The sequence below is a fragment of the Hylobates moloch genome, unplaced genomic scaffold (genome assembly GCF_009828535.3).
Source record: "Hylobates moloch isolate HMO894 unplaced genomic scaffold, HMol_V3 SCAFFOLD_9, whole genome shotgun sequence".
In the NCBI taxonomy this organism is placed as follows: Eukaryota; Metazoa; Chordata; class Mammalia; order Primates; family Hylobatidae; genus Hylobates; species Hylobates moloch.
Genome location: NW_026652284.1, coordinates 39,484,711 through 39,506,614, shown reverse-complemented (window position 1 = coordinate 39,506,614; position 21,904 = coordinate 39,484,711). Strand labels below are relative to the sequence as shown.

General features: G+C 36.5%; 1 protein-coding gene across 1 annotated transcript in view; it reads left to right on the top strand.

Moving 5' to 3' along the window:
• The window catches only part of RAB2A (RAB2A, member RAS oncogene family), a 91,028-nt gene that overhangs the window by 48,048 nt on the left and 21,076 nt on the right, over window positions 1-21,904 (top strand). The window contains exons 4-6 of the mRNA XM_032759708.2: window positions 4,109-4,191; window positions 4,624-4,716; window positions 11,606-11,717. Of these exons, the coding sequence (XP_032615599.1) occupies window positions 4,109-4,191; window positions 4,624-4,716; window positions 11,606-11,717 (288 nt within the window). The remainder of the gene's footprint in view (window positions 1-4,108; window positions 4,192-4,623; window positions 4,717-11,605; window positions 11,718-21,904) is intronic.

The following is a 21,904-nucleotide window of genomic DNA, read 5'->3' as shown; positions in this document are numbered from 1 at the left end:
CTCATTGTAACCTCTGCCTGCCGGCTTCAAGTGATTCTCCTGCCCCAGCCTCCCAAGTAGCTGGGATTACAGGTGTGTGCCACTACACCCGGCTAATTTTTGTATTTTTTAGTAGAGACAGGGTTTCACCAGTTTTTCAGGCTGGTCTCGAACGCCTGACCTCGTGATCTGCCTCAAAGTGCTGAGATTACAGGCGTGAGCTACTGCGCCCGGCCTAAAGTACTTTTTAAAAATCAAATTACTTTGCTTTAATACATCAAGGTAGTTAACCTTTGGGCTAACTTTATGCAGTTAGTTGTTATATATAACAGTTTATTTATAGTTAGAGAAGCCATAATAAAAAAAAAAAGCTTCACTGGGCAAGATTTATTTCAAGGCTACCAATACCGTTACCAAAGAGAATAGGCCAGAGTTGTGATAGTTTTCGGATAAGTAAGATCTCAAGAATTTGTAAACTATTCTGAACACTCATCTTTATTTATTATAAAATAATCATAGATCTTAAGATGCATAGCTACAGTCATAGTCTTCAGTGGGAATTGTGTTTTTTTTATTTGCTAGAGCTTTTGTTTAATTTTGTAGTGGGCAGAAGCCTAGATTCAAATGTATTGTGTAAGTTATTTCCATATTGGAACGTATTTTGTTCTTTGCAAAACAGTTCAGAAGGAATGAGAATGGTTATAAAAGTTTGCTTTTCTCCTTTTCCTAAATTTATTTTGTCTTTTACTCTTTACTCTCTCTTATTTAGGCTCTAAACTGGAAGTTGTAGATCTTATAGTAGTGCTTTTCTAGCAATGTGTTCATTTTAATTCATCCCACAGAATGTCCCTGGAGAGATTGGTTTAAAGGACTTACCTTTGCTTGATGATCAGCCATGGGTGATATTAGAGCTATAAACCTCATTTTTATTTTGAACTAATAAAATATGTATCTTTTTTGTATTACAGTAGTTCCTCTTTATCCATGAGGAATAGATGCTAACACCCTCAGTAGGTGCCTAAAATTGCAGATAGTGCTGAACTCTATATATACTAGTTTTTCGATCCCATGACAGAGACGGCTGCAGTTTAAGCATACCTAATTTGAAAATCCCAAACTTTTTGAGCTTTCACATGACACTCAGAGGAGATGCTCTTTGGTGCATTTTGGATTTTAGTTTTCAGATTAGGGATGCTCAACTGATAAGTATAATGCAAATATTCTAAAATCGGAAACACTTCTGGTTCAAAGCATTTCAGAGAAGGAGTGCTCAACCTGTACTAAGTGACTACCAGGCAGGTAGTGTAGTGTATACAGTGAAGATAGGCTGGACAAAGGGATGATTCACATCCCCAGCAGGACAGAGCAGCAGGATAGTGGGAGACTTTTATCACACTACTCAGAAGAGTGTACCATTTAAAACTTAGGAATTATTATTTCTGGACTGTTCCATTTAATATTTTCAGACTGCAGTTGACCACCAATAACTGAAACCTTAGAAAGCAAAACCTCAGATAAGGGGGAACTACTGTACCTAACACAGAATCCTTTCTTGGTACATAGGATTTACAGTGAAATTAATCCCTAAAGATCTAGTCCTTAGTTTTTCTGTGCTAAGCAGTTAAAGAAGATATTTCCTGCCATTGTGCCTTCAGAACAGTGAATTTGGCTGGGAACAGTGGCCTACACCTGTAACCCCAGCACTTTTAGGAGACCAAGGCAGATTGATTGCTTAAAGCTCAGTAGTTTGAGACCACTCTGGGCAACATGGTGAAACCTGATCTCTATAAAAAAATTAAAAATAATAAATTTTAAAAAACAATGAATTTAAAATAAAAACAACATATCTCCTAGTTTTTTGTTTTTTGTTGTTGTTGTTGTTTTTCCTTTTCTTTTTTTTTTTAAAGAGACAGGGCCTCATCTGTTGCCCAGGCTGGAGTGCAGTGCTGTGATTGTAGCTCACTGTAGCCTTGAACTCCTGGGCTCAAGTGATCCTCCTGCTTCAGCCTCCCAAGTAGCTAGGACTGCACATGTGAGCCACAACACCCAGCTAATTTTTAAAATTTTTTTTGTAGAGATGGGGTCTCGCCATGTTAGCCAGGCTGGTTTTGAACTCCTGGCCTCAAGCAATACTCCTGCCTCAGCCTCCCAAAGTGGCATGAGCCATTATACCCGGCTGTCTTCAGTTTAACCTAAGCTATGTAAAATGATTTGGCTATTTTTATAGCCCTTTTATGTGATGGCCTTCTCACTGTCTAATTTAGCATGACATTATTCTAACTGCCGAAATTGCCTACCCAAGAGAGGGTCTGTTAGTTTCCACATAAGAGAAGTTATTTTCGTTGAATCTTAGCACGTTAGGATTTACTGATGTCCACTCAGCTATGTGGGATGGAGTACTGATTATTTTATGCATATAACTAAGACATTAGGATTTCTTCTTTCACTTTTTTGTTGTTTTTTTGTTTTTGTTTTTGGAGACAAGTTTGCTCTGTTAGCAAGACTGAAGTACGGTGGTGCAATTACATGTCACTGCAGCCTCCTCACCTGGGCTCAGATGATCCTCCTACCTCAGCCTCCCAAGTAGCTGGGGCGTGCCACCACACTTGGCTAATTTTTGTATTTTTGGTAGAGACGGGGTTTTGCCATGTTGCCCAGGCTGGTCTTAACCCATTTATGCAGGAGGTTGCAAATTTTTTTTGTGAAAAATCAGACCTTGGCAGTGACCTTGAGCAGTAGGATATAAATAACTCCCACAAGCTTAGCCTTCCAATGATGGAACACTAGGCACAAATGGGTTAAACCCCCAGGCTCAAGTGATCCACCAGTCATGGCCTCCCAAAGTGCTGGGATTGCTTGCGTGAGCCACCATGCCCGGCCTGTTTTTCCACTTTTTCACTCAACAGGCTTTCTCTGAATGCCTGCTGTGTGCTGGACCCGGTGCCTAGCACACACTTAGTCACATGCAGGGGGTGGGGGGTGGGGGAGGGAGGGAGTATAAAGGAAGGGCCAACAAGAGCAAGGTATTGTAGAGTGTTGAGTGTTAAACAGGGTAGAGTATGAGCCGTCCATGCACATTCTGAGGGTGGGAAGGGCTAAATATTTTCATTGCAAGATCAGAACTCAGAACGTGTAAACATCAATATTTTTCAAGTTAGGGGATTTTGAATATAAAAATCGTTAAAATTGGCTTTATGTTTACTTAATTAAAATGCTTATGTTTTTGCAAAAGTAGAAAAAGAAGGGATTAAAAATGAAAAATAACTTCTTATAAGAGCTGTCTCGGTTTTAAACTCAGACACAGCAGTCACATTGCTCCCCAGCAATTCTTAAAAAAACAGAAATTAGTACCATGAGTAAAAGAGAAATTACCTAGCTTTGCATAATCTCTTGTGTCTGTTTCACAAGTGGATATAAAGATGACTTTTACATCCTGTTGCCTTTTGACAAGCATTATATATCAAATACAGAGAAAATTGATTAAGTGTGGAGAAAAAAACTTATATAAATTAAATTCAGAACCATTTTGTTTTTCATAATAAAATGATTGCTCAAAGAATTCTATTTGATGACTGTTGAAAGCTCACTGCAGTTTATGATATAACTGATAAAATCTGCATCCTTGGCCTTCCAACAACCTTTACACCAGCAGATGGTGGGCGTAAAGATGTCATTCATCATTTATTTACAATGGGCTTTATTTATTCTAGTGTCAACAGCTGCCCCAGGGAGTGGGTTATTGAATTCAAATGTGAGGCTCTGGGTTATTTGCTTCCTTTCAAATTTGTCTTCAGAGCTTAGTTGCTAGGAGTCCATTCTGTCCTTTAATAATGATTCGTGTATTGTGAAGCCATTCAGTAAATTGGGTTGTCAGGGATTGCCAAAAAGGGTTTAGAGGTCTTGCGGGGTGGGGAGGTTGCAGGAGCGACTACATGTGCGTCTTGTTGACTTGAGCAACCTTGAGCAATAGTGGTATTTTGTAACTTTTTCCTAAGACTGGTGAAGTTAAGTCTTCTTCTCTCTCTTTATGCACTCCTTCCCTACCTGCTCTTATTCTGTATATGAATAATATGAAAATGTAGAGGACATTGTATTAAAGGAAACTCTCCAACCTTTTCTTTCGTCACAGGCAGGGCAAGAATCCTTTCGTTCCATCACAAGGTCGTATTACAGAGGTGCAGCAGGAGCTTTACTAGTTTACGATATTACACGGTAAGAATTTGAAAACTTTGCAATTCAGCAGTTGATACAGAGAATTTTTCTAAATAAATGTGGTTAACAGTAATGAAAGAATAGCTTAGCCTTTCTGCCCTGGCTACTCACCTTTAAAACTGCATCTTGAGTCCAATTTAAATTTACTACAGAAACCTGCAAGTGAATTGTTTTTCTTATTTGAATTAGCACCTTCAAATTGAAATTGGCAATATTATTTATTCATTGGAATTTTCTAAAGTGTGGTTACATTTAATTTATAATCTGAAATGTAATCAGTGAACTCTAAACCCAGATATGGTGCTTAAAACTACTTCTCGTTACATAAGTGGATATGGCTAAAAGTGGTTCTCTTTAATAATATGTATATTGTTTGTTGTATACTGAGGGAAATGCTTTGAACATAGTAATTAAATTATTATTTATGTTTAGGAGAGATACATTCAACCACTTGACAACCTGGTTAGAAGATGCCCGCCAGCATTCCAATTCCAACATGGTCATTATGCTTATTGGAAATAAAAGGTAAAAAGGCTAATTTAGAGCCTACATTGCATTAGTGATGAAGACTGTACTGTTTGACTACTTTCCTTAATATTTGTTCAAATGTGAGTTACCAGCCTCTTAAATTATAAAATTTCGGAAATTCTAAGGTGTTTCTTTTGATTTTTAAAATAAGCTTTGTTGGAAATTATTACTGTTATTATTAGAAATAGTTTTTGTGTAAAGACGTACTTTAAAAAGTAATCTGAAGGAGTTTTATCAGATTACTGATGTAAAGTAAAATCCTACTGATTTATTTGGGGAGATGGATTGAACATCTTTGTGCTGTCTATTTAAAATGCTATTATATGGGAAAACCTTCTTGCTTGACCAGTTTCCATAAACTTCCAAGAGTATGAGAAAGTTTTCACTAATTTTTGTAGAAACTTACAGTTGTAAGAAAATATTAGTATTTTCAAAATGCTAGGTACCATTCTTTTTGTTTTGTTTTGTTTTGTTTGAGACAGGGTCTCACTCTATTACCTAGGCTAGAGTACAGTGGTATTATCATAGCTCACTGCCGCTCGGCCTCCCGGGCTCAAGGGAATCCTTCTGCCTCAGCCTCCCGAGTAGCTGAGACTATAGGCATGCACAACCACACCTAGTTAATCTTTTTATTTCTTATAAAGAAAGGGTCTCACTTTGTTGCCCAGGCTGGTCTCAGGCTCCTAACCTCAAGTGATTCTCCCACCTGGGCCTCCAAAAGTACTGGGATTATAGGCATAGGCCACCACACCCGGCCCATTCATTCTTTAGGGTTATATTAATAAAATACTGTTAAGAGATGCTGTTTTTAGATAGGTAAAATCATTACTTATGTGATAACGAAGACATCTCAAAACTTTTATCTCATTAATTAACAAGAAAAGGAAACTGGTAAGGTATTTCAACCAGTTCAAAAGGGAACTCAAAGTACCATACATTTATAATCAAATAAGGAATACTGAAATGAATTTACAAAATGGATGCAAAACTGAACAATATTCACAGGGTATTAATTGTATTCCACAGGACACAGTCTACATTTCCATGGGCAGGAATTATTTGCGTTGATTCCCACAAGTTAAAACCTCTCTCTGCAATCTTTGAAAATGTGTGAGATGCAGTTAAAATAGCACTATTAAGAAAATTTTTAAATGAACAGCCTAGGGCCAGGTACAGTGGCTCACACCTGTGATCCCAACACTTTGGGAGGCCCAGGTGGAGGATTGCTTGATCCCAGGAGTTCAAGATCAGTCTGGGCAACACAAGGAGACTCCATCTCTACAAAAAATTTTTAAATTTAGCTAGACATGATGGTGCATTCCTGTGGTTCCAGCTACTCAGGAGGCTGAGGTGGGAGAATCACTTGAGCCCAGTTGAGGCTGCAGTGAACTGTGTTCATGCCACTGTACTCCAGCCTGGGCAACAGAGAAAGACCTTGTCTCAAAAAACAACAACAACAAAGAAAATAGCCTAATTTTTTTGCCTTAAGAAACTAGAAAAAGAGCAAATCAAAGTCAAGGAAAGCCTCCTGTTAAAAAAAAAAAAAAAATATAAAGAGAAAACCAATGAAACCAAAAGCTAGTTCTTCAGAAGATAAAATAGATACTGATCAGGAAAAAGACAAACATTAGCAATATCAGGAAAGAAAGGTTGACATCACTATAGATTAAAAAAAGAGAGAATATTGTAAACAGACTAAATAAATGAAGAGATATAACCATGTTCATGGATTGTAAAACTAAATATAAGATGTCTTCTCAAATTTATCTAAAAATTCACTGAAGGCCAGGTACAATGGCTCACATCTGTAATCCCAGCACTTTGGGAGGCCAAGGCAGGAGGATCACATGAGGCAAGGAGTTCAAGACCAGCCTGAGAATGTAGCAAGACCCTATCTCTACAAAAAATAAAATAATAATTTAAAAAAACTAGGCATGCTGGCACATGCCTTTAGCTCTACTTACTCAGGAAGCAGAGGTGAGAGGATTGCTTGAATCCAGGAGCTCAAGGTTGCAGTGAGCTATGATTGCGCCAACTGCACTCCAGCCTGGGCAAAAGAGTGAGACTCTGTCTCCAAGAAAAAAAAAAAAAAAAGATTTATTGTAACCCTAATCAAACTATCAAACATTGGCAGACTTTCTTGGGAGGGTAGATATTGACAAGCTGACTTTAAAGTTTATATGAAAATGCAAAGGCCACAGAATAGCCAAATCAACTTTGACAAAGAGGCACAATATTGGAGACAATTTACTATTCTACAAATTTTAAGATTTATTGTACTATAATCAATTTAACATTGTTTGGCATAAGCAGACATAGATCAGTTGAGCTGAATAAGAAGTTCCAGAAGTAGATTCATATATATATGATATATTAGTTTTTTGACAGAGATGCTAATTTAGTTGAAGAAGCAGTAATCTTTTTCATCAAATGGTGCTGAAACAGTTAATAGTCATATGTAAAAATACGAACCTCAACCCTTACATTATACCATTTACAAAAATTAACTGGAAGTGGATCATAGACCTAAGTGTAAGAGCTAAAACTACTTAAAATTTCTAAAAGAAAACAAATTTTAGTGACCCTGTTTTGGCAAATATTTCTTAAATGGGACAGAGAAAAGCATGAATTATAAACAGAAAAAAAATCAATAAATTGCTCTTTAACTGAATTTAAAACTTTTGTTCTTCAAAAGACGGTTACACTATTATACAACATTGTGACATGGTTAATGATGATATAGTGCATTCTGGAAAAATGCTGAAAGAGTGGATGTTAAGTGTTCTCACCATAAAAAATGATAACTGTGAGATAATGCAAATTAGCTAGATTTAACCATTCCACAGTGTATATATACTTTAAAACAATATGTTGTACATGATAAATAATGCAATTTTATCTATCAATTTAAATAAATAAATTTGAAGAAAAACAGTTACAAAAATTAAAAGGCAAGCTACAGACTGGGAGAAAATATTTGTGAAATGAAGAATGCTTATAATTCATTAATAAGAAGACATCCAGTTTTTAAAAATGATCAAAAGATTTGAACCAGCAATTACTACAGAAGATACACTACTGATGGGAACGTAAAATGATACAATCACTTTGGAAAACAATTTGGTAGTTTCTTTAGAAATTAAAAGGCCCAGCCAGGAGGCTTGCTTGAGCCTAGGAGTTTGAGACCAGCCTGGGCAATGTAGGGAGACTTCTTCTATACAAAAATAAGACATTTTTTTTAAAAGTAGCTGAACATGGTGGTACATACTTGTAGTCCCAGCTACTCCAGAGGCTGAGGTGGTACGATCACTTAAGCCTGAGAGGTTGAGGCTTCAGTGAGCCATGATCATGCCACTGTATTCCAGCCTAGGCCACGGAGCGAGACCCTGTCTCAAAAAAAAAGAAATAAAACACACATCTATATTTCCTAGCCACTTTACTCCCAGATGTTTACCCAACATAAATATGTCTTCATATTTCCACAGAATTATGTACAAATATTCATACCAGCTTCATTTGTAATAGCCCCAAACTGGAAACAACCCAAATATCAATTAACAGATGAATGGAAAAATAATGGTATAGCATTACAACAGACTACAACTCAGCTATAAAGAGGAATGAACTATTGATATATGCAGCAAAATGGATGATTCTCAAAATAATTACAGAGTGAAAAAACTCAAACCAAAAATACCATGTGATTACATTTATATAAAAATCGTAGTAAATGCGGACTAATCTGTAGTGGCAGAAAGCAGATTATCAGCTGCCTAGGGTGCTGGGGCAAGAAGGGATGGATTACAATGGAGTATGAGGAAACTTTTGGGAGACTGATGGCTTCACAGGCATACATATCTTAAAACTCAACAAATTTTGCATTTAAGTACAACTTCTTTTATGTCTGTTACACCTCAAAAAAGCTATAAAAAAGCTATAATGTAAAACATCATTATACTGTATAGATTTTAGAGTGTTGTTTTAATAGAAATTGAGATTTGCTATTAAGAGAAAATATTACCTAAATGATATTTACATTATAAAAAGCTAAACATTGTTTACTTCTTTGTGTAGAGAAGAAACTATTATCATATTCTCTGAAGGCCTTTCTTGGGTATTCTTTTCCACATTTAAATCATCTCACTAAACCTTTTTAAGGTTATAAAGCTATTGGAGGGAAGCTTTAGTCTTTCTACGATGGAAATAGTTATTCTGCCATTCAAGGTATGAAATAACAAGAGGAGAATACTTGGAGAATAAAGAGAATTTTTATCCTTTTATTTTACCGATTTTTTCCTTGTGGCTGAAACATGATGAATGACAGCTTACTGGTGGCTTAAATTTGGTCGCCGACCACTAGGAGCTGATAGTTCAAATGTGAGAAGAAATAAAGCATAGTATGTAAACAAGTGATGTTTCTGATGATCGTAGGTGGGTGAACCTTTAAAATCAGGAGTATAATGAACAAGAAAGAACAGAGAGAAATAAATGAGATGATTATTTTTCAATGAATTGAATTGTGGGTAGACATCAAAACAGGGAATAAGCAATTTTTGAATTGATGCATTAAGCAGTAGGGAGCCAGTGAAGAAGGGCAATGATCTAGTCAGAGCGACAGATGACACAGATTTTTCTTACTATGGCATTTTATTAATAAATTGGTTATATAAGAAATAGGAAGCAGAGATTTAAAAAATGAAAGTTTTTTTAGTAGTGTAAGGATTGTAATGCAAACCCTAAGCAAAAAGGGGGCATAAATTAAAAGAAAGATACTTAAGTAACCTAAGCAACTTAAGTGGGATTCAGAGGGAGTGAACTAAGACAACAATATGATGTAATGCCTGGAAAACTGAGGTATTTTTAAAACTTTGCACTAAGTACATAGTCATGTACTATGGCTTTTGAGTTTTTTGACTTGACCTATAGTAAATATATTTTACATCATGACCTAGTAAATAAATTGTGTGTACACCTACACATATAACAAAATATTCATAAATTATACCTTTATGCATAAGTTCCATGAAACAGTACATGGAACTTATGTATATAGGTGAAACACTCTGATATTTTATATTGTTTCTTTTTTTTTCCCTTCCCAAGACAGAGCCTCACTCTGTCGCCCAGGCTGGAGTGCAGTGGCGCGATCTCTGCTCACTGCAACCTCTGCCTCCCAGGTTCAAGCAATTCTCCCGCCTCAGTCTCCTGAGTAGCTGCGGTTACAAGCACCCACCATCATACCCAGCTAATTTTTGTATTTTTGTAGAGACAGGGTTTCACCATGTTGGCCAGGCCGGGCTTGAACTCCTAACCTGAGGTGATCCACCCGCCTCGCCTCCCAAAGTGCTGGAATTACAGGCGTGAGCCACCGCACCCGGCCTATTGTTTCTTTTTTAAAAAAAATTTTGATTATTTCCTACTGAGTGATTTTTACAATTCATTGAGTCATGACGCAGTTTGAAAAATCCTACCCAGGCTTAACGCAGTGGCTCAGTCCTGTAATCCTAGCAATTGGGAAGGCCAAAGTGGGAGGATCACTTGAGTCCCGGAGTTCAAGACCAGCGTGAGCAACATAGACTTTGTCTCTGAAAAAATAAAAAAAAAAACTGCCCTGGAAAAGCCTTGGCACATGTATACACAAATATATATATAAATTCTTATTGTAACGTTGTTTGTAATAATGAAAAATTATAAATAACTTTGTCTCATAGAGAATTTAAGTTGTATTGCGTTCATTCAGTAGACTATAATACACCAGTTAAAAAATAAACTAGATCTACATGTATTATATGGATAAATTTGAAAAACATAGTGTTGACCAAAGTTAACAAGTTGTAAAACAGTAGCTACATCTGAATTTTTAAAGACATGAAAAAGAAATACTATTTATGGTTATAAACATGAGGATAAATGCAAAAACGTGCATGAGAATGAAAACACCAAATTTAGGTAGTGGTTACCTTTAGGGTAAGAGGGAGGAGAGTGGGATCAGAGACACACAGGTGGTGATTCTGCTGTTGCTGATTTTATTTCTTAAAGGGAAAGAAACCTGAAATCTGGCAAATAATATGTCAAGGCTAGCTGGAAGTATGTGGACATTATATTATACATCTTTTTCCATGTATAAACATGTAATAAATAATATATAAAAAGTAATGAATAAAATAGTAAAGTTTTTTAACTTTAAAAATGAAACACGCTTTAAAAGCAACTGCTACTTCCCCCCCCCCCACCTCACTAATATAATTCTAGTATGATAAAAATGAATACCCTGCTTTCATTGGAAATTTCTAGTTTATACTTTCTCTCTCCCTCCCTTTCTCCTTTTCTGTCTCTCTCTACTCCTCCTCCCTCCGTCCCTCTCTCTCTGTCTATATCAATTTTGCTTTAAGAAGAAACTGGGAATTAAACAAACTGGGATCAATGATGTAATGTATCTTTAGTACTTTGGATTTTACTAAATTTCCTATAGTTTCTGAGAGTTATATTTTAATCACATTCATAGAAACTCTGTCAGTCTGGCCAATGGAGGAGAATAGTATAGTCCTGCTCTTTCAAATTATGTTGAGCAAAATGGTTTTCTTCTCTGGGAATGCACTGTACTCAAAGATATAAGGTATTAGACTAGAGGCTTCCTTAAGTTAGGGCTAGTTCTAACATTCTAGAACTCTAACACAGAATCTTTCTTCTGTTGGATTGTTCTTTGAAACTAGACAGTGTGTTCTAAATACTAACCCTTATAATATCCTGAATAATACAGTTAGTATGTTAAAAATTAATTAAAAGAATGGTCATCACAACTTTGAATTCCATGGTACACTTTCCACAAATGCTTCTGTTTGTACCATCTTGATTAATAATGTGACCCTTTCTTTCCCATGTTTAGTGATTTAGAATCTAGAAGAGAAGTAAAAAAAGAAGAAGGTGAAGCTTTTGCACGAGAACATGGACTCATCTTCATGGAAACGTCTGCTAAGACTGCTTCCAATGTAGAAGAGGTAAATAAGAGGCCCTTTAAAATGTTCATCTTTATGCTTAATAGGAATGTTTTACATATCTTCATTTTACTTATCATTTAAGTTTTTAGTCGGATGGTCTTTGAACATCATAAAGTAGGAAAATTTCTTCCCTTTGAAATCCCTTGTAACGTTCACCTTCTGTCAGACTCTTAAATCATATTGAGCCTTCTAAAGCCTGAATGTTTTCTTACATTTTTGTACATATTTTCACTCCCTCCCTTTTTCTAAACAATTTCCTATAGTTCCTGAGAGTTATATTTTAATCACATTCATAGAAAGTCAGTCTGACCAATGGAGGAGAATAGTGTAGTCCTGTTCTTTCAAATTATGTTGAGCAAAATGGCTTTCTTCTCTGGGAACCCACTGTACTCAAACATACAAGGTATTGGACTTCTTCGTGTTGCATGGTAGGGAAATCTTTTTTGTGTTGCATGGGAGGGAAATAATGAAATTTCACACTAATGAAATTTGGAAATGTTTCAAGACACCAGAACATTTGTAGCTATTATATCCACTTTCACTTTTTTAAAAATTTTATTTATTTTTTTAACTGTCAATATATTACCACATCACCACTTCTGCTTAAAGTATTATATTATTGCTGTGTAACATTTTACAAAGCATGAGAATTCTGTTTCATCTATTGATGAAATTTGTATTATTTCAGTTATTTCCATTGATCAACCTGAACTATTGGAACTTTTCTGAACACAATATATTCTTTTATGCTGTATGTGTTTGGAGGTAGTATGAATATACATATTATAAATAGATGATTACATAGTTGATCCTTTCTAAGGTAAATGTATTACTATACTGTTACTTTATAAAAAGAGGTAATGAAGCTAAGAAAAGTAGTTTATCCAAAGTAATGCTTAGTTCCCGATTTCTAGATAAGAACAGCTTATAAGAGCAACTACAGAAAGTAGTTCTAAAAAACAAATGAGTCAAGAATCACTGCTGTAAGGACAACAGAGGTCAGGGTCCTGGGCAACAGCTAGCTTGTGCCTTCAACATAGTAAGCAGTCAGTAAATATTTATTAAGAATGATACTCGGAGCTCTTCTGATTAACCCTTGAACCTAGAAATTGACCACAGTAATTCTACAGCATTGGTATTTTCACCGAAGAATTCTCTTAGGTAAAATATTATATAGTCATGCGTCACTTGACAAAGGAGATACATTCTGAGAAGTATGTCACCAGGTGATTTCATCATCACGTGACCATCATAGAGTGTACTTACATAAGCCTAGATGGCATAGCCTACTACTACACCTACTATACACTTCCCTTAGTAGACCTTGGTGCCAGAGGAATGACACAGTGATGATTTCGCTTGGTTTTCTTTTTGCCACATACCCAAGACTGGGTGCTAGAGAAACAGGCAACGTAGAAAGGTCAACAGGCACAGAAAAAGAAAGTCTTCTAGCCAGAGAACCAGGAAACAGGCAGGTCAGAACAGTGTTCGCAAGTCAGAACACTCTTAGAAAGTAACCATTCTACTGTAGCCAAACATCACAGAAAAAATTGTGGCTCTGCTTCCACAATCCCCAGGCAGTAATAAAAGTAGCACCGTACCACCACCATTTCCCTTGTTGGAGTGGAGTGAGAGGAAGCCAACTAAACAGTGGTTTAAATAAGACCCAGAGTCTCATAACATAGTATCTAAAATACCCATGTTTCAATAGAAAATCATTCATCATACCTAGAACCAGGAAGATCTTAAATTGAATGAAAAAAAGATAATAGGTACCAACAGTGAAATGGCAGTGGTGTTCGAATTATCTTACAAAGATTTTAATGCAGCAACCATTAAAATGCCTCAACAAACAACATGCTTGAAACGAGTCTTAGCAAACAAACAATTTGAGCAAAAGAAATGCAAGATAAAAAAAAGAACCAAATAGGAATTTTAAAACTAAAAAAAATACAATAATTGAAATTTAAAAACTCTTTCAAAGCTCTTTGTACACTAGAAAAAAAACTTAGTGAATGGGCTTAACAGCAGAATGGAGATAAAGGAAAGAGATAGTGAACTGGATGATAGAACAACAGTAACTACTTAGTCTAAACTGCAGAGAGAAAATTGAGGAAACAAATGAACACTGCCTCAGGGACCTATAGGACTGTAACAAAAGCTGACGTCATATGAGGCATCATAAGTCCTAGAAGGAGAGGAAAAAGGAATGGCTCTGAAAAATACCCAAAGAAATAATGGCTGAAAACTTCTTAAATGTGGCAAAAAGTATATAAACCTACAGATTGAAGACAGCCCCAAAGAGGTTAAACCCAGACAAATCCACATGATGACAAACCTCTGTATGGTCAAATTTCTGAATGTGAAAGACAGAAAAAAAAATCTTGAAAGCAGCAAAAAACAGCACCCTACCTATAGGGGAAAAACAGTTCTAATGATAGCAGATTTCTCATCAGAAACCATGGAGGACAGAGAAAATAGCACAGTGGTTTTTGTTTGTTTGTTTTTATTATAAGTTCTAGGGTACATGTGCACAATGAGCAGGTTTGTTACCTAGGTATACATGTGCCATGTTGGTTTGCTGCACCCATCAACTAATCATTTACGTTAGGTATTTCTCCTAATGCTATCCCTCCCCCAGCCCTCCAACCCGCAACGGGCCCCGGTGTGTGATGTTCCCTGCCCTGCGTGCAAGTGTTCTCATTGTTCAGTTCCCACCTATGAGTGAGAACATGTGGTGTTTGGTTTTCTGTCCTTGTGATAGTTTGCTGAGAATTATGGTTTCCAGCTTCATGTCTCTGCAAAGGACATGAACTCATTTTTTTTATGGCTGCATAGTATTCCATGGTATATATGTGCCACATTTTCTTAATCCAGTCTACCATTGATGGACATTTGGGTTGGTTCCAAGTCTTTGCTATTGTGAATACTGACACAATAAACATACGTAGCACAGTGTTTTGCAAGAGCAGAAAGGAACTGTCAGCCCAGAATTCTTTACCCAGCAAAGAAAAAAAAAAGAATTAGAAATGAATGTGCAATCAAGACATTCTTTTTTTTTTTTTTGAGATGGAGTCTTGCTCTGTCACCCAGGCTAGAGTGCAGTGGCGCAATCTCGGCTCACTGCAAGCTCCGCCTCCCGGGTTCACGCCATTCTCCTGCCTCAGCCTCTCTGAGTAGCTGGGACTACAGGCTCCCGCCACCACGCCTGGCTAATTTTTTTGTATTTTTAGTAGAGACGGGATTTCACCATGGTCTCGATCTCCTGACCTCGTGATCCGCCCGCCTCGGCCTCCCAAAGTGCTGGGATTACAAGCGTGAGCCACCGCACCCAGCCAAGACATTCTTAGAGAAGGAAAAACCAAGAATTTATTAGTAGCAGATTTGCATAAAAGAATGGCTAAAGGAAGTTTTCTAATAAAAGTGAAATGATTGAAGAAAGAATCTTAGAACACCATAAAGGAAGAAAAAACATAAGAAACAAAAATATGGATAAATATGATAGACTTTTTTCTGCAAGTCTTGCAAATTATGTTTGATGTTTGAAGTATAAACAAGTAACTACTGTCTGATGTGATTATCAGTGTATTCCGGAATATTATAAGTCATGGGGAATAAAGGGATTTGATTAGCGCACAGGAAGGCAGGAGAAAGAAAATAGAAAACATAGTAAAATGGCAGATGTAAGCCCTCATATATCAATAACTAAATGTTGGTGGTCAAAATACACAAATCAAAAGGGATTAGCAGAGAGAATTTTAAAAACAATGACTCAGCTATATGGTATCTGTAAGAAACTCACTCCAAATATAACAGTACAGTTAGATTGCAAATAAAACGATAGGAAAAGTTACACAAACATTAATCAAAGGAACACAGGAGTAGCTATATTAATATCACATAAAGTAAATTTAAGAGCAAAAAAAAATTATCAGAGTGGGACATTATATAATGATAAAAGAATCAGCCCTCCAGAAAGATGTGACAGTGCTAAACATGCGTGTACCAGATATGTGAAGCAAAAACTGATGGACTGCGAGGAGAAAGAGAGAAATTCACAATTATGGTTGGAGACTTTAGCATCCCTTAGGTGCCCACAGAATGTATACCAAGATAGACCATGTCCTGAGCCATAAAATAAACTTCAATCGATTTTAAAGTATTGAAATCATACAGAATGTATTCTCCAAACAAAATGGAATTAAACTAGAAATTAGTTTAACAGAAAATAGGAAAATCTACAAATACTTGGAAACTAAACAGTATGCTTCTGTGTGTCAGTGAGCAAGTCTTGAATTACAAAAAAACACATTGAACTGAATGAAAATGAAAATACAACATACCAATTTGTGGAAAATAGCTAAAACAGTGTTACGAGAGGGAAATGTATATCATTAAATGCACTTAATAGAAAAGAAGAAGTCTCTTCCTTATACCTTATACAAAAATTAACTCAAGATGGATTAAAGATTTAAACATAAGACCTAAAACCATAAAAACCCTGGAAGAAAACCTAGACGATACCATTCAGGACATAGGCATGAGCAAAGACTTCATGACTAAAACACCAAAAGCAATGGTAACAAAAGCCAAAATTGACAAATGGGATCTAATTAAACTGAAGAACTTCTGCACACCAAAAGAAACTACCATCAGAGTGAACAGGCAACCTACAGAATGGGAGAAAAATTTTGCAATCTATCTGTCTGACAAAAGGGCTAATATCCAGAATCTACAAAGAACTTAAACACATTTACAAGAAAAAAACAACCCCATCAGAAAGTGGGCAAAGGATATGAACAGACACTTCTCAAAAGAAGACATTTATGTGGCCAACAAACATATGAAAAAAAGCTCATTATTACTGGTCATTAGAGAAATGCAAATCAAAACCACAATGAGATACTATCTCATGCCAGTTAGAATGGCAATCATTAAAAAGTGAGGAAATGGCTGGGCACGGTGGCTCATGCCTGTAATCCCAGCACTTTGGGAGGCTGAGGTGGGCAGATCACAAGGTCAGGAGATGAGACCATCCTGGCTAACAGGGTGAAACCCCATCTGTATTAAAAATACAAAAAATTAGCCAGGCGTGGTGGTGGGCACCTGTACTCCCAGCTACTTGGGAGGCTGAGGCAGGAGAATGGTGTGAACCCAGGAGGCGGAGCTTGCAGTGGGCTGAGATCACGCCACTGCACTCCAGCCTGGGCGACAGAGCGAGACTTTGTCTCAAAAAAAATAAATAAAAAGTGAGGAAACAGCAGATGGTGGAGAGGATGTAGAGAAATAGGAACACTTTTACATTGTTGGCAGGAGGGTAATTCAGTTCAACCATTGTGGAAGACAGTGTGGCAATTCCTCAAGGATCTAGAACCAGAAATACCATTTGACCCTGCAATCCTATTACTGAGTATATACCAAAAGTATTATAAATCATTCTATAAAGATACATGCACAGGTATGTTTATTGCAGCACTGTTCACAATAGCAAAGACTTGGAACCAACCCAAATGCCCATCAATGATAGACTGGATAAAGAAAATGTGGCACATGTACACCATGGAGTACTATGCAGCCATAAAAAGGGATGAGTTCATGTCCTTTGCAGGGACATGGGTGAAGCTGGAAACCATCATTCTCAGCAAACTAACACAGAAATAGAAAACGAAACGCCGCATGTTCTCACTCATAAGTGGGAGTTGAATAATGAGAACACATGGACACAGGGCGGGTAACATCACACACCGGGGCCTGTTGGAGGGTGGGGGCCTAGGGGAGGGAGAGCATTAGGAGAAATACCTAATGTGGATGACAGATTGATGGGTGCAGCAAACCACCATGGCACGTATATACCTATGTAACAAATCTGCACATGTATCCCAGAACTTAAATTAAAAAAAACAAAATAAGTCTCAAAATAATTTTAACTCCTACTTCAAGAACCGAAAGCAAAATAAACCACAAAAAAGGAAAACCTAAAATAAATAGAAAGGAGGAAATATTAAAGATAAGAGCAGAGATTAAGTTGAAAACAAAAATCAGTGAAGCAGAGAGCTGGATTTTTTAAAAACTTCAGTAAAATTGGCAGACCTCTAGCAAAACTGACAGAAAAGGTGCAAGTTACCAATGTCAGTAACAAAACAGAAGCTATCACTACAGATTCTCCAGACATAAAAGAGGTAATTAGGGAATGCTGTGAATAGCTCTACCCACATAAATGTGACAACTTAGATGAAATAGACCAGTTTATCCAAAAACACAAATTGCCACACCCAGCCAGTATGAAAAAGTTAATTTGAGCATGGCCAACATGGTGAAACCCTGTCTCTACTGAAAATACAAAAAGTAGCTGGCTCCTCCTGGTAGCAGGAGCCTGTAATCCCAGCTACTCAGGAGGCTAAGGCAGGAAAATCGCTTGAACCCAGGAGGCAGAGGTTGCGTGAGCCGAGATGCACCATTGCACTCCAGCCTGGGCAACAAGAGTGAAACTACGTCTCAAAAAAAAGAAAAAAATTGAATAGCCCTATAAACTATAACGGAAATTGAATTCATAGTTTTAAAACTCCCCAAAAAAGAAATCTCTAGGTCCAATGGTTTCACCAGAGAATTCTACCAGACATTTAAAAAGGGAATGAACACCAATTCTAGACCATCTTTTGCAGAAAATAGATGTAACACTTCCCCATTTATTTTATAAAACTGGTATTACTCTGACACTAAAACCAAAGATAATACAAAAAAAGGAAAAGTACAAATCAGTAGCCTTTATAAATATATAAGCAAAAATCCTCAACAAAATGCCAGAAAATAGAATTTCAACAATATACGAAATTATGTATGTGTACGTGTATAAAGTATGTACATCATGGCCAAATGGGGTTTAGTCCAGGGATGCAAGGCTTGCTCTGTATTCAGAAACAAATCATTGTACTCCACCATTTAGTAGGGTAAGGAAGAGAAACCACGTGATTATAGCAGTTGATGCAGAAAAACCATTTGACAGAATTCGACACCCATACATATTTAAAAACTCTCAGAAAAATAGGAATTGAGGAGGACTTCCTCAACTTGTTAAAGAGCACGTGAACACACACCAAAAAAAAAAACCCACAACTAATGTTATACTAAAGGGCAAAAGGTTGAAGGTCTTGTTCCTTAGATTTGGAACAAAGCAGGAATGTCTATTCTCACCATTAATCAACATATTGATGGAAGTTCTAGCCAGTGCAGTAAAGCAAAAGAAAAAAAAAAAAAAAGAAAAGGCATACAACTGAGGAAGAAATACAAACTGTTCTATTTGTGGGTGATGTAATTGTCTCAGTAGGAAATCTCAAGAGATTTACAACAAAAAAAAGTGAGTTCAGCAAGGTTGCAGGATACAAGGTAGACATAAAAATCAATCGTATTTCTATATTTTAGCAATGAAAACATGAACACCAAAACTGAAAAATATATCATTTTTAAGCACACAAAAAATAAAATGAAATACTTAGGTGTGAATCTAAAAACAGCATGTGCAGGCCATATATTCTGAAAACTACAAAACTACTTACAGTGGTGAAAGAAGTAAAAGAAAATCTAAATAAATGGAGAGGCATACTATGCCTACTATTTGGAATATTCAACCTTGTAAAATGTCACTTATTCACAAATTGATATAAATGTTTAACACAGTTCATATCAAACTTCCAGTACAATGTTTTGTAGATATAGACAATATTATTATAAAATATATATGGAAAGGCAGAAGAACTAAAGTAGCTGACACAGCTTAGCAAAGGAGAATAAAATGGGATGAATCCACCCATTGATTTCAAGTTTTGCATAGCTAGTCATCAGGACTGTGTGATACTGGTAAAGGGATAGACACATAGATCAATGGAACAGAGTAAGTAACCTGGAAACACGCACACAAATATGCACAACTAATTTTTAACAAAAGTGCAAAAGTAGTTAAATGGAAGAAGATAGCCTTTTCAACAAATGGAACTCTAGCAGTTAGAAATCCATAGGCAAAATAAATGAACTTCATCCTAAGTCTCACACCTTAAAAAAACTAACACAAAATCCTGGAGTTAAATGTAAAATATGAAAGTATTTATCTTTTAGGGGAAAAAAAAAGAAAAAGAAAAATTTCAGTATCTGAGCCTTAGCATATGTGTCACCAAAAGGATGATTCTTAAAAGGAAAAAGTGATAAATTAGCCTTCAAAAACTTTTGCCCTGTGAAAGACTGTTTAAGTAGATGAAAAGACAAATCTTCAGAATGGGAGAAAATATTTACATACCAGGTATCCAACAAAAGACTAGTGGCTAGAAATAAAAATTCTCAAAAAAAAGTATTGAGTAATTTTACTCGGTAGTAAAAAAAAAAATGCAATTACAAAATGGGCAAAAGAGATATGAGCAGATATTTTATTGAAGAGGATCTACAAATGGCAAATAAGCACTAGAAAAGATCTTTGATATCACTAGCCATTAGGGAAGTAGAAATTAAAACCTCAGTAAGCCAGGCCTGGTTGGTGTAAGCCGGTAATCCCAGCTACTGGGGAGGCTGAGGCAGCAGGAGGATTTTTGTGCCCAAGAATTTGAGACTGGACTGGGCAACACAGACCCTGTCTCAAAAAAGAAAGAAAAACACCCAATGAGCTGTCACTACATACCTGTCAGAATGTCAGGAAGGCTAAAATGAAAAATACTGAGAACACCAAATGCTGAAGAGAATGTGGAGAAACCAGATCACTCTTACATTGCATGTGAGAATGTAAAATAACATAGCCACTCTGGAAAAATGGCAGTTTCTTTAAACACTAAACATGCAGCTACCATACATCCTAGCAGTCGCACCCCTGGACATTTATTCCAGATAAATGAAGACTTAGGTGGACTCAAAAACCTATACACAAATGTTCATAGTAGTTTTATTCAGAATGGCCAAAAACTGGAAAGAGACTAGAGACATTGGGTTGAAGGACACTTTAGTGGCTGCATGGTTACAATGTGGTCCATCTATACCATGGAATACTACTCAGCAATAAGAAGGGGGAAACTACAGATACTATACAGCAATCTGGATAAATCTGGAGAGAACTAGAATGGCTTAGAATCAAGCCATTCTCAAAAGGTTGATCCTGTATTATCCCATCTTTGTAACTTTTTTGAAATGATAAAAATTTTTGTAACAATGTATTAATACTGTAGTTTTGTATGAAGTCACCGCTGGGGGAAACTACATAAATGTTACACAGGATTCTTCTGTATTATTTCTTACACCTGCATGTGAATCTATAATTACCTTAAAACAAAAAGTTTAATCAAAAAATAACTGTGTACATCCAACTTAAACTGATTGAGTCCTTTAACACCATGATGACAATTTTAAAAATGAGAATTCATCAGGAAGAAGCCTCCCAACCACAATAAAATACTAATGTTAGAGTATAGAATATGGCTGTGGAAGCTTGTGGTATTTTATGAATTCTTGAAGAATAAAGATTTTCTTTTTCAAATTACTAGATTTTTGCTAACATAACTTTTTCACAAGAGCTCTTTATGTCACATTTCTGCACAGGGCAAATTTTTATACAAATAGTTCCCTCCATATATGTTTAGCATATGCCTAGCAAATAATAATTAATGTTGAGATTTTTATTATGCATAGACTTTATTTTCTTTCTTTCTTTTTTTTTTTTTTTTTTTTTGAGATGGAATGTCGCTCTCACCCAGTTGGGAGTGCATTGGCACGATCTCAACTCGCTGCAACCTCCATCCACCTCCCAGGTTCAGGTGCTTCTCCCACCTCAGCCTCCTGAGTAGCTGGGACTACAGGCATGCGCCACCACGCCTGGCTAATTTTTTGTACTTCTAGTAGAAACGAGGTTTCACTATGTTGCCCAGGCTAGTCTCAAACTCCTAAGCTCAAATGATCCGCCTGCTGTGGCCTCCCAAAGTGCTGGGATTACAGGCATGAGCCACCATGCCCAGCATATTATGCATAGACTTTCTTAATTACATTTCTCAGAAGTAGCTAAAGATGAAACTGTACTAATAGGGAGTAAGAAAGTCCTGGTTAGAAGATAAACCGCATTCATTCACAATGTCTGCATGACAGATTTTTAAGTAAAAGGCATTTTTAGGACAATACACTTTTATTCATTAGCTTGTTTTTCTACATCATGTGTATCAAAG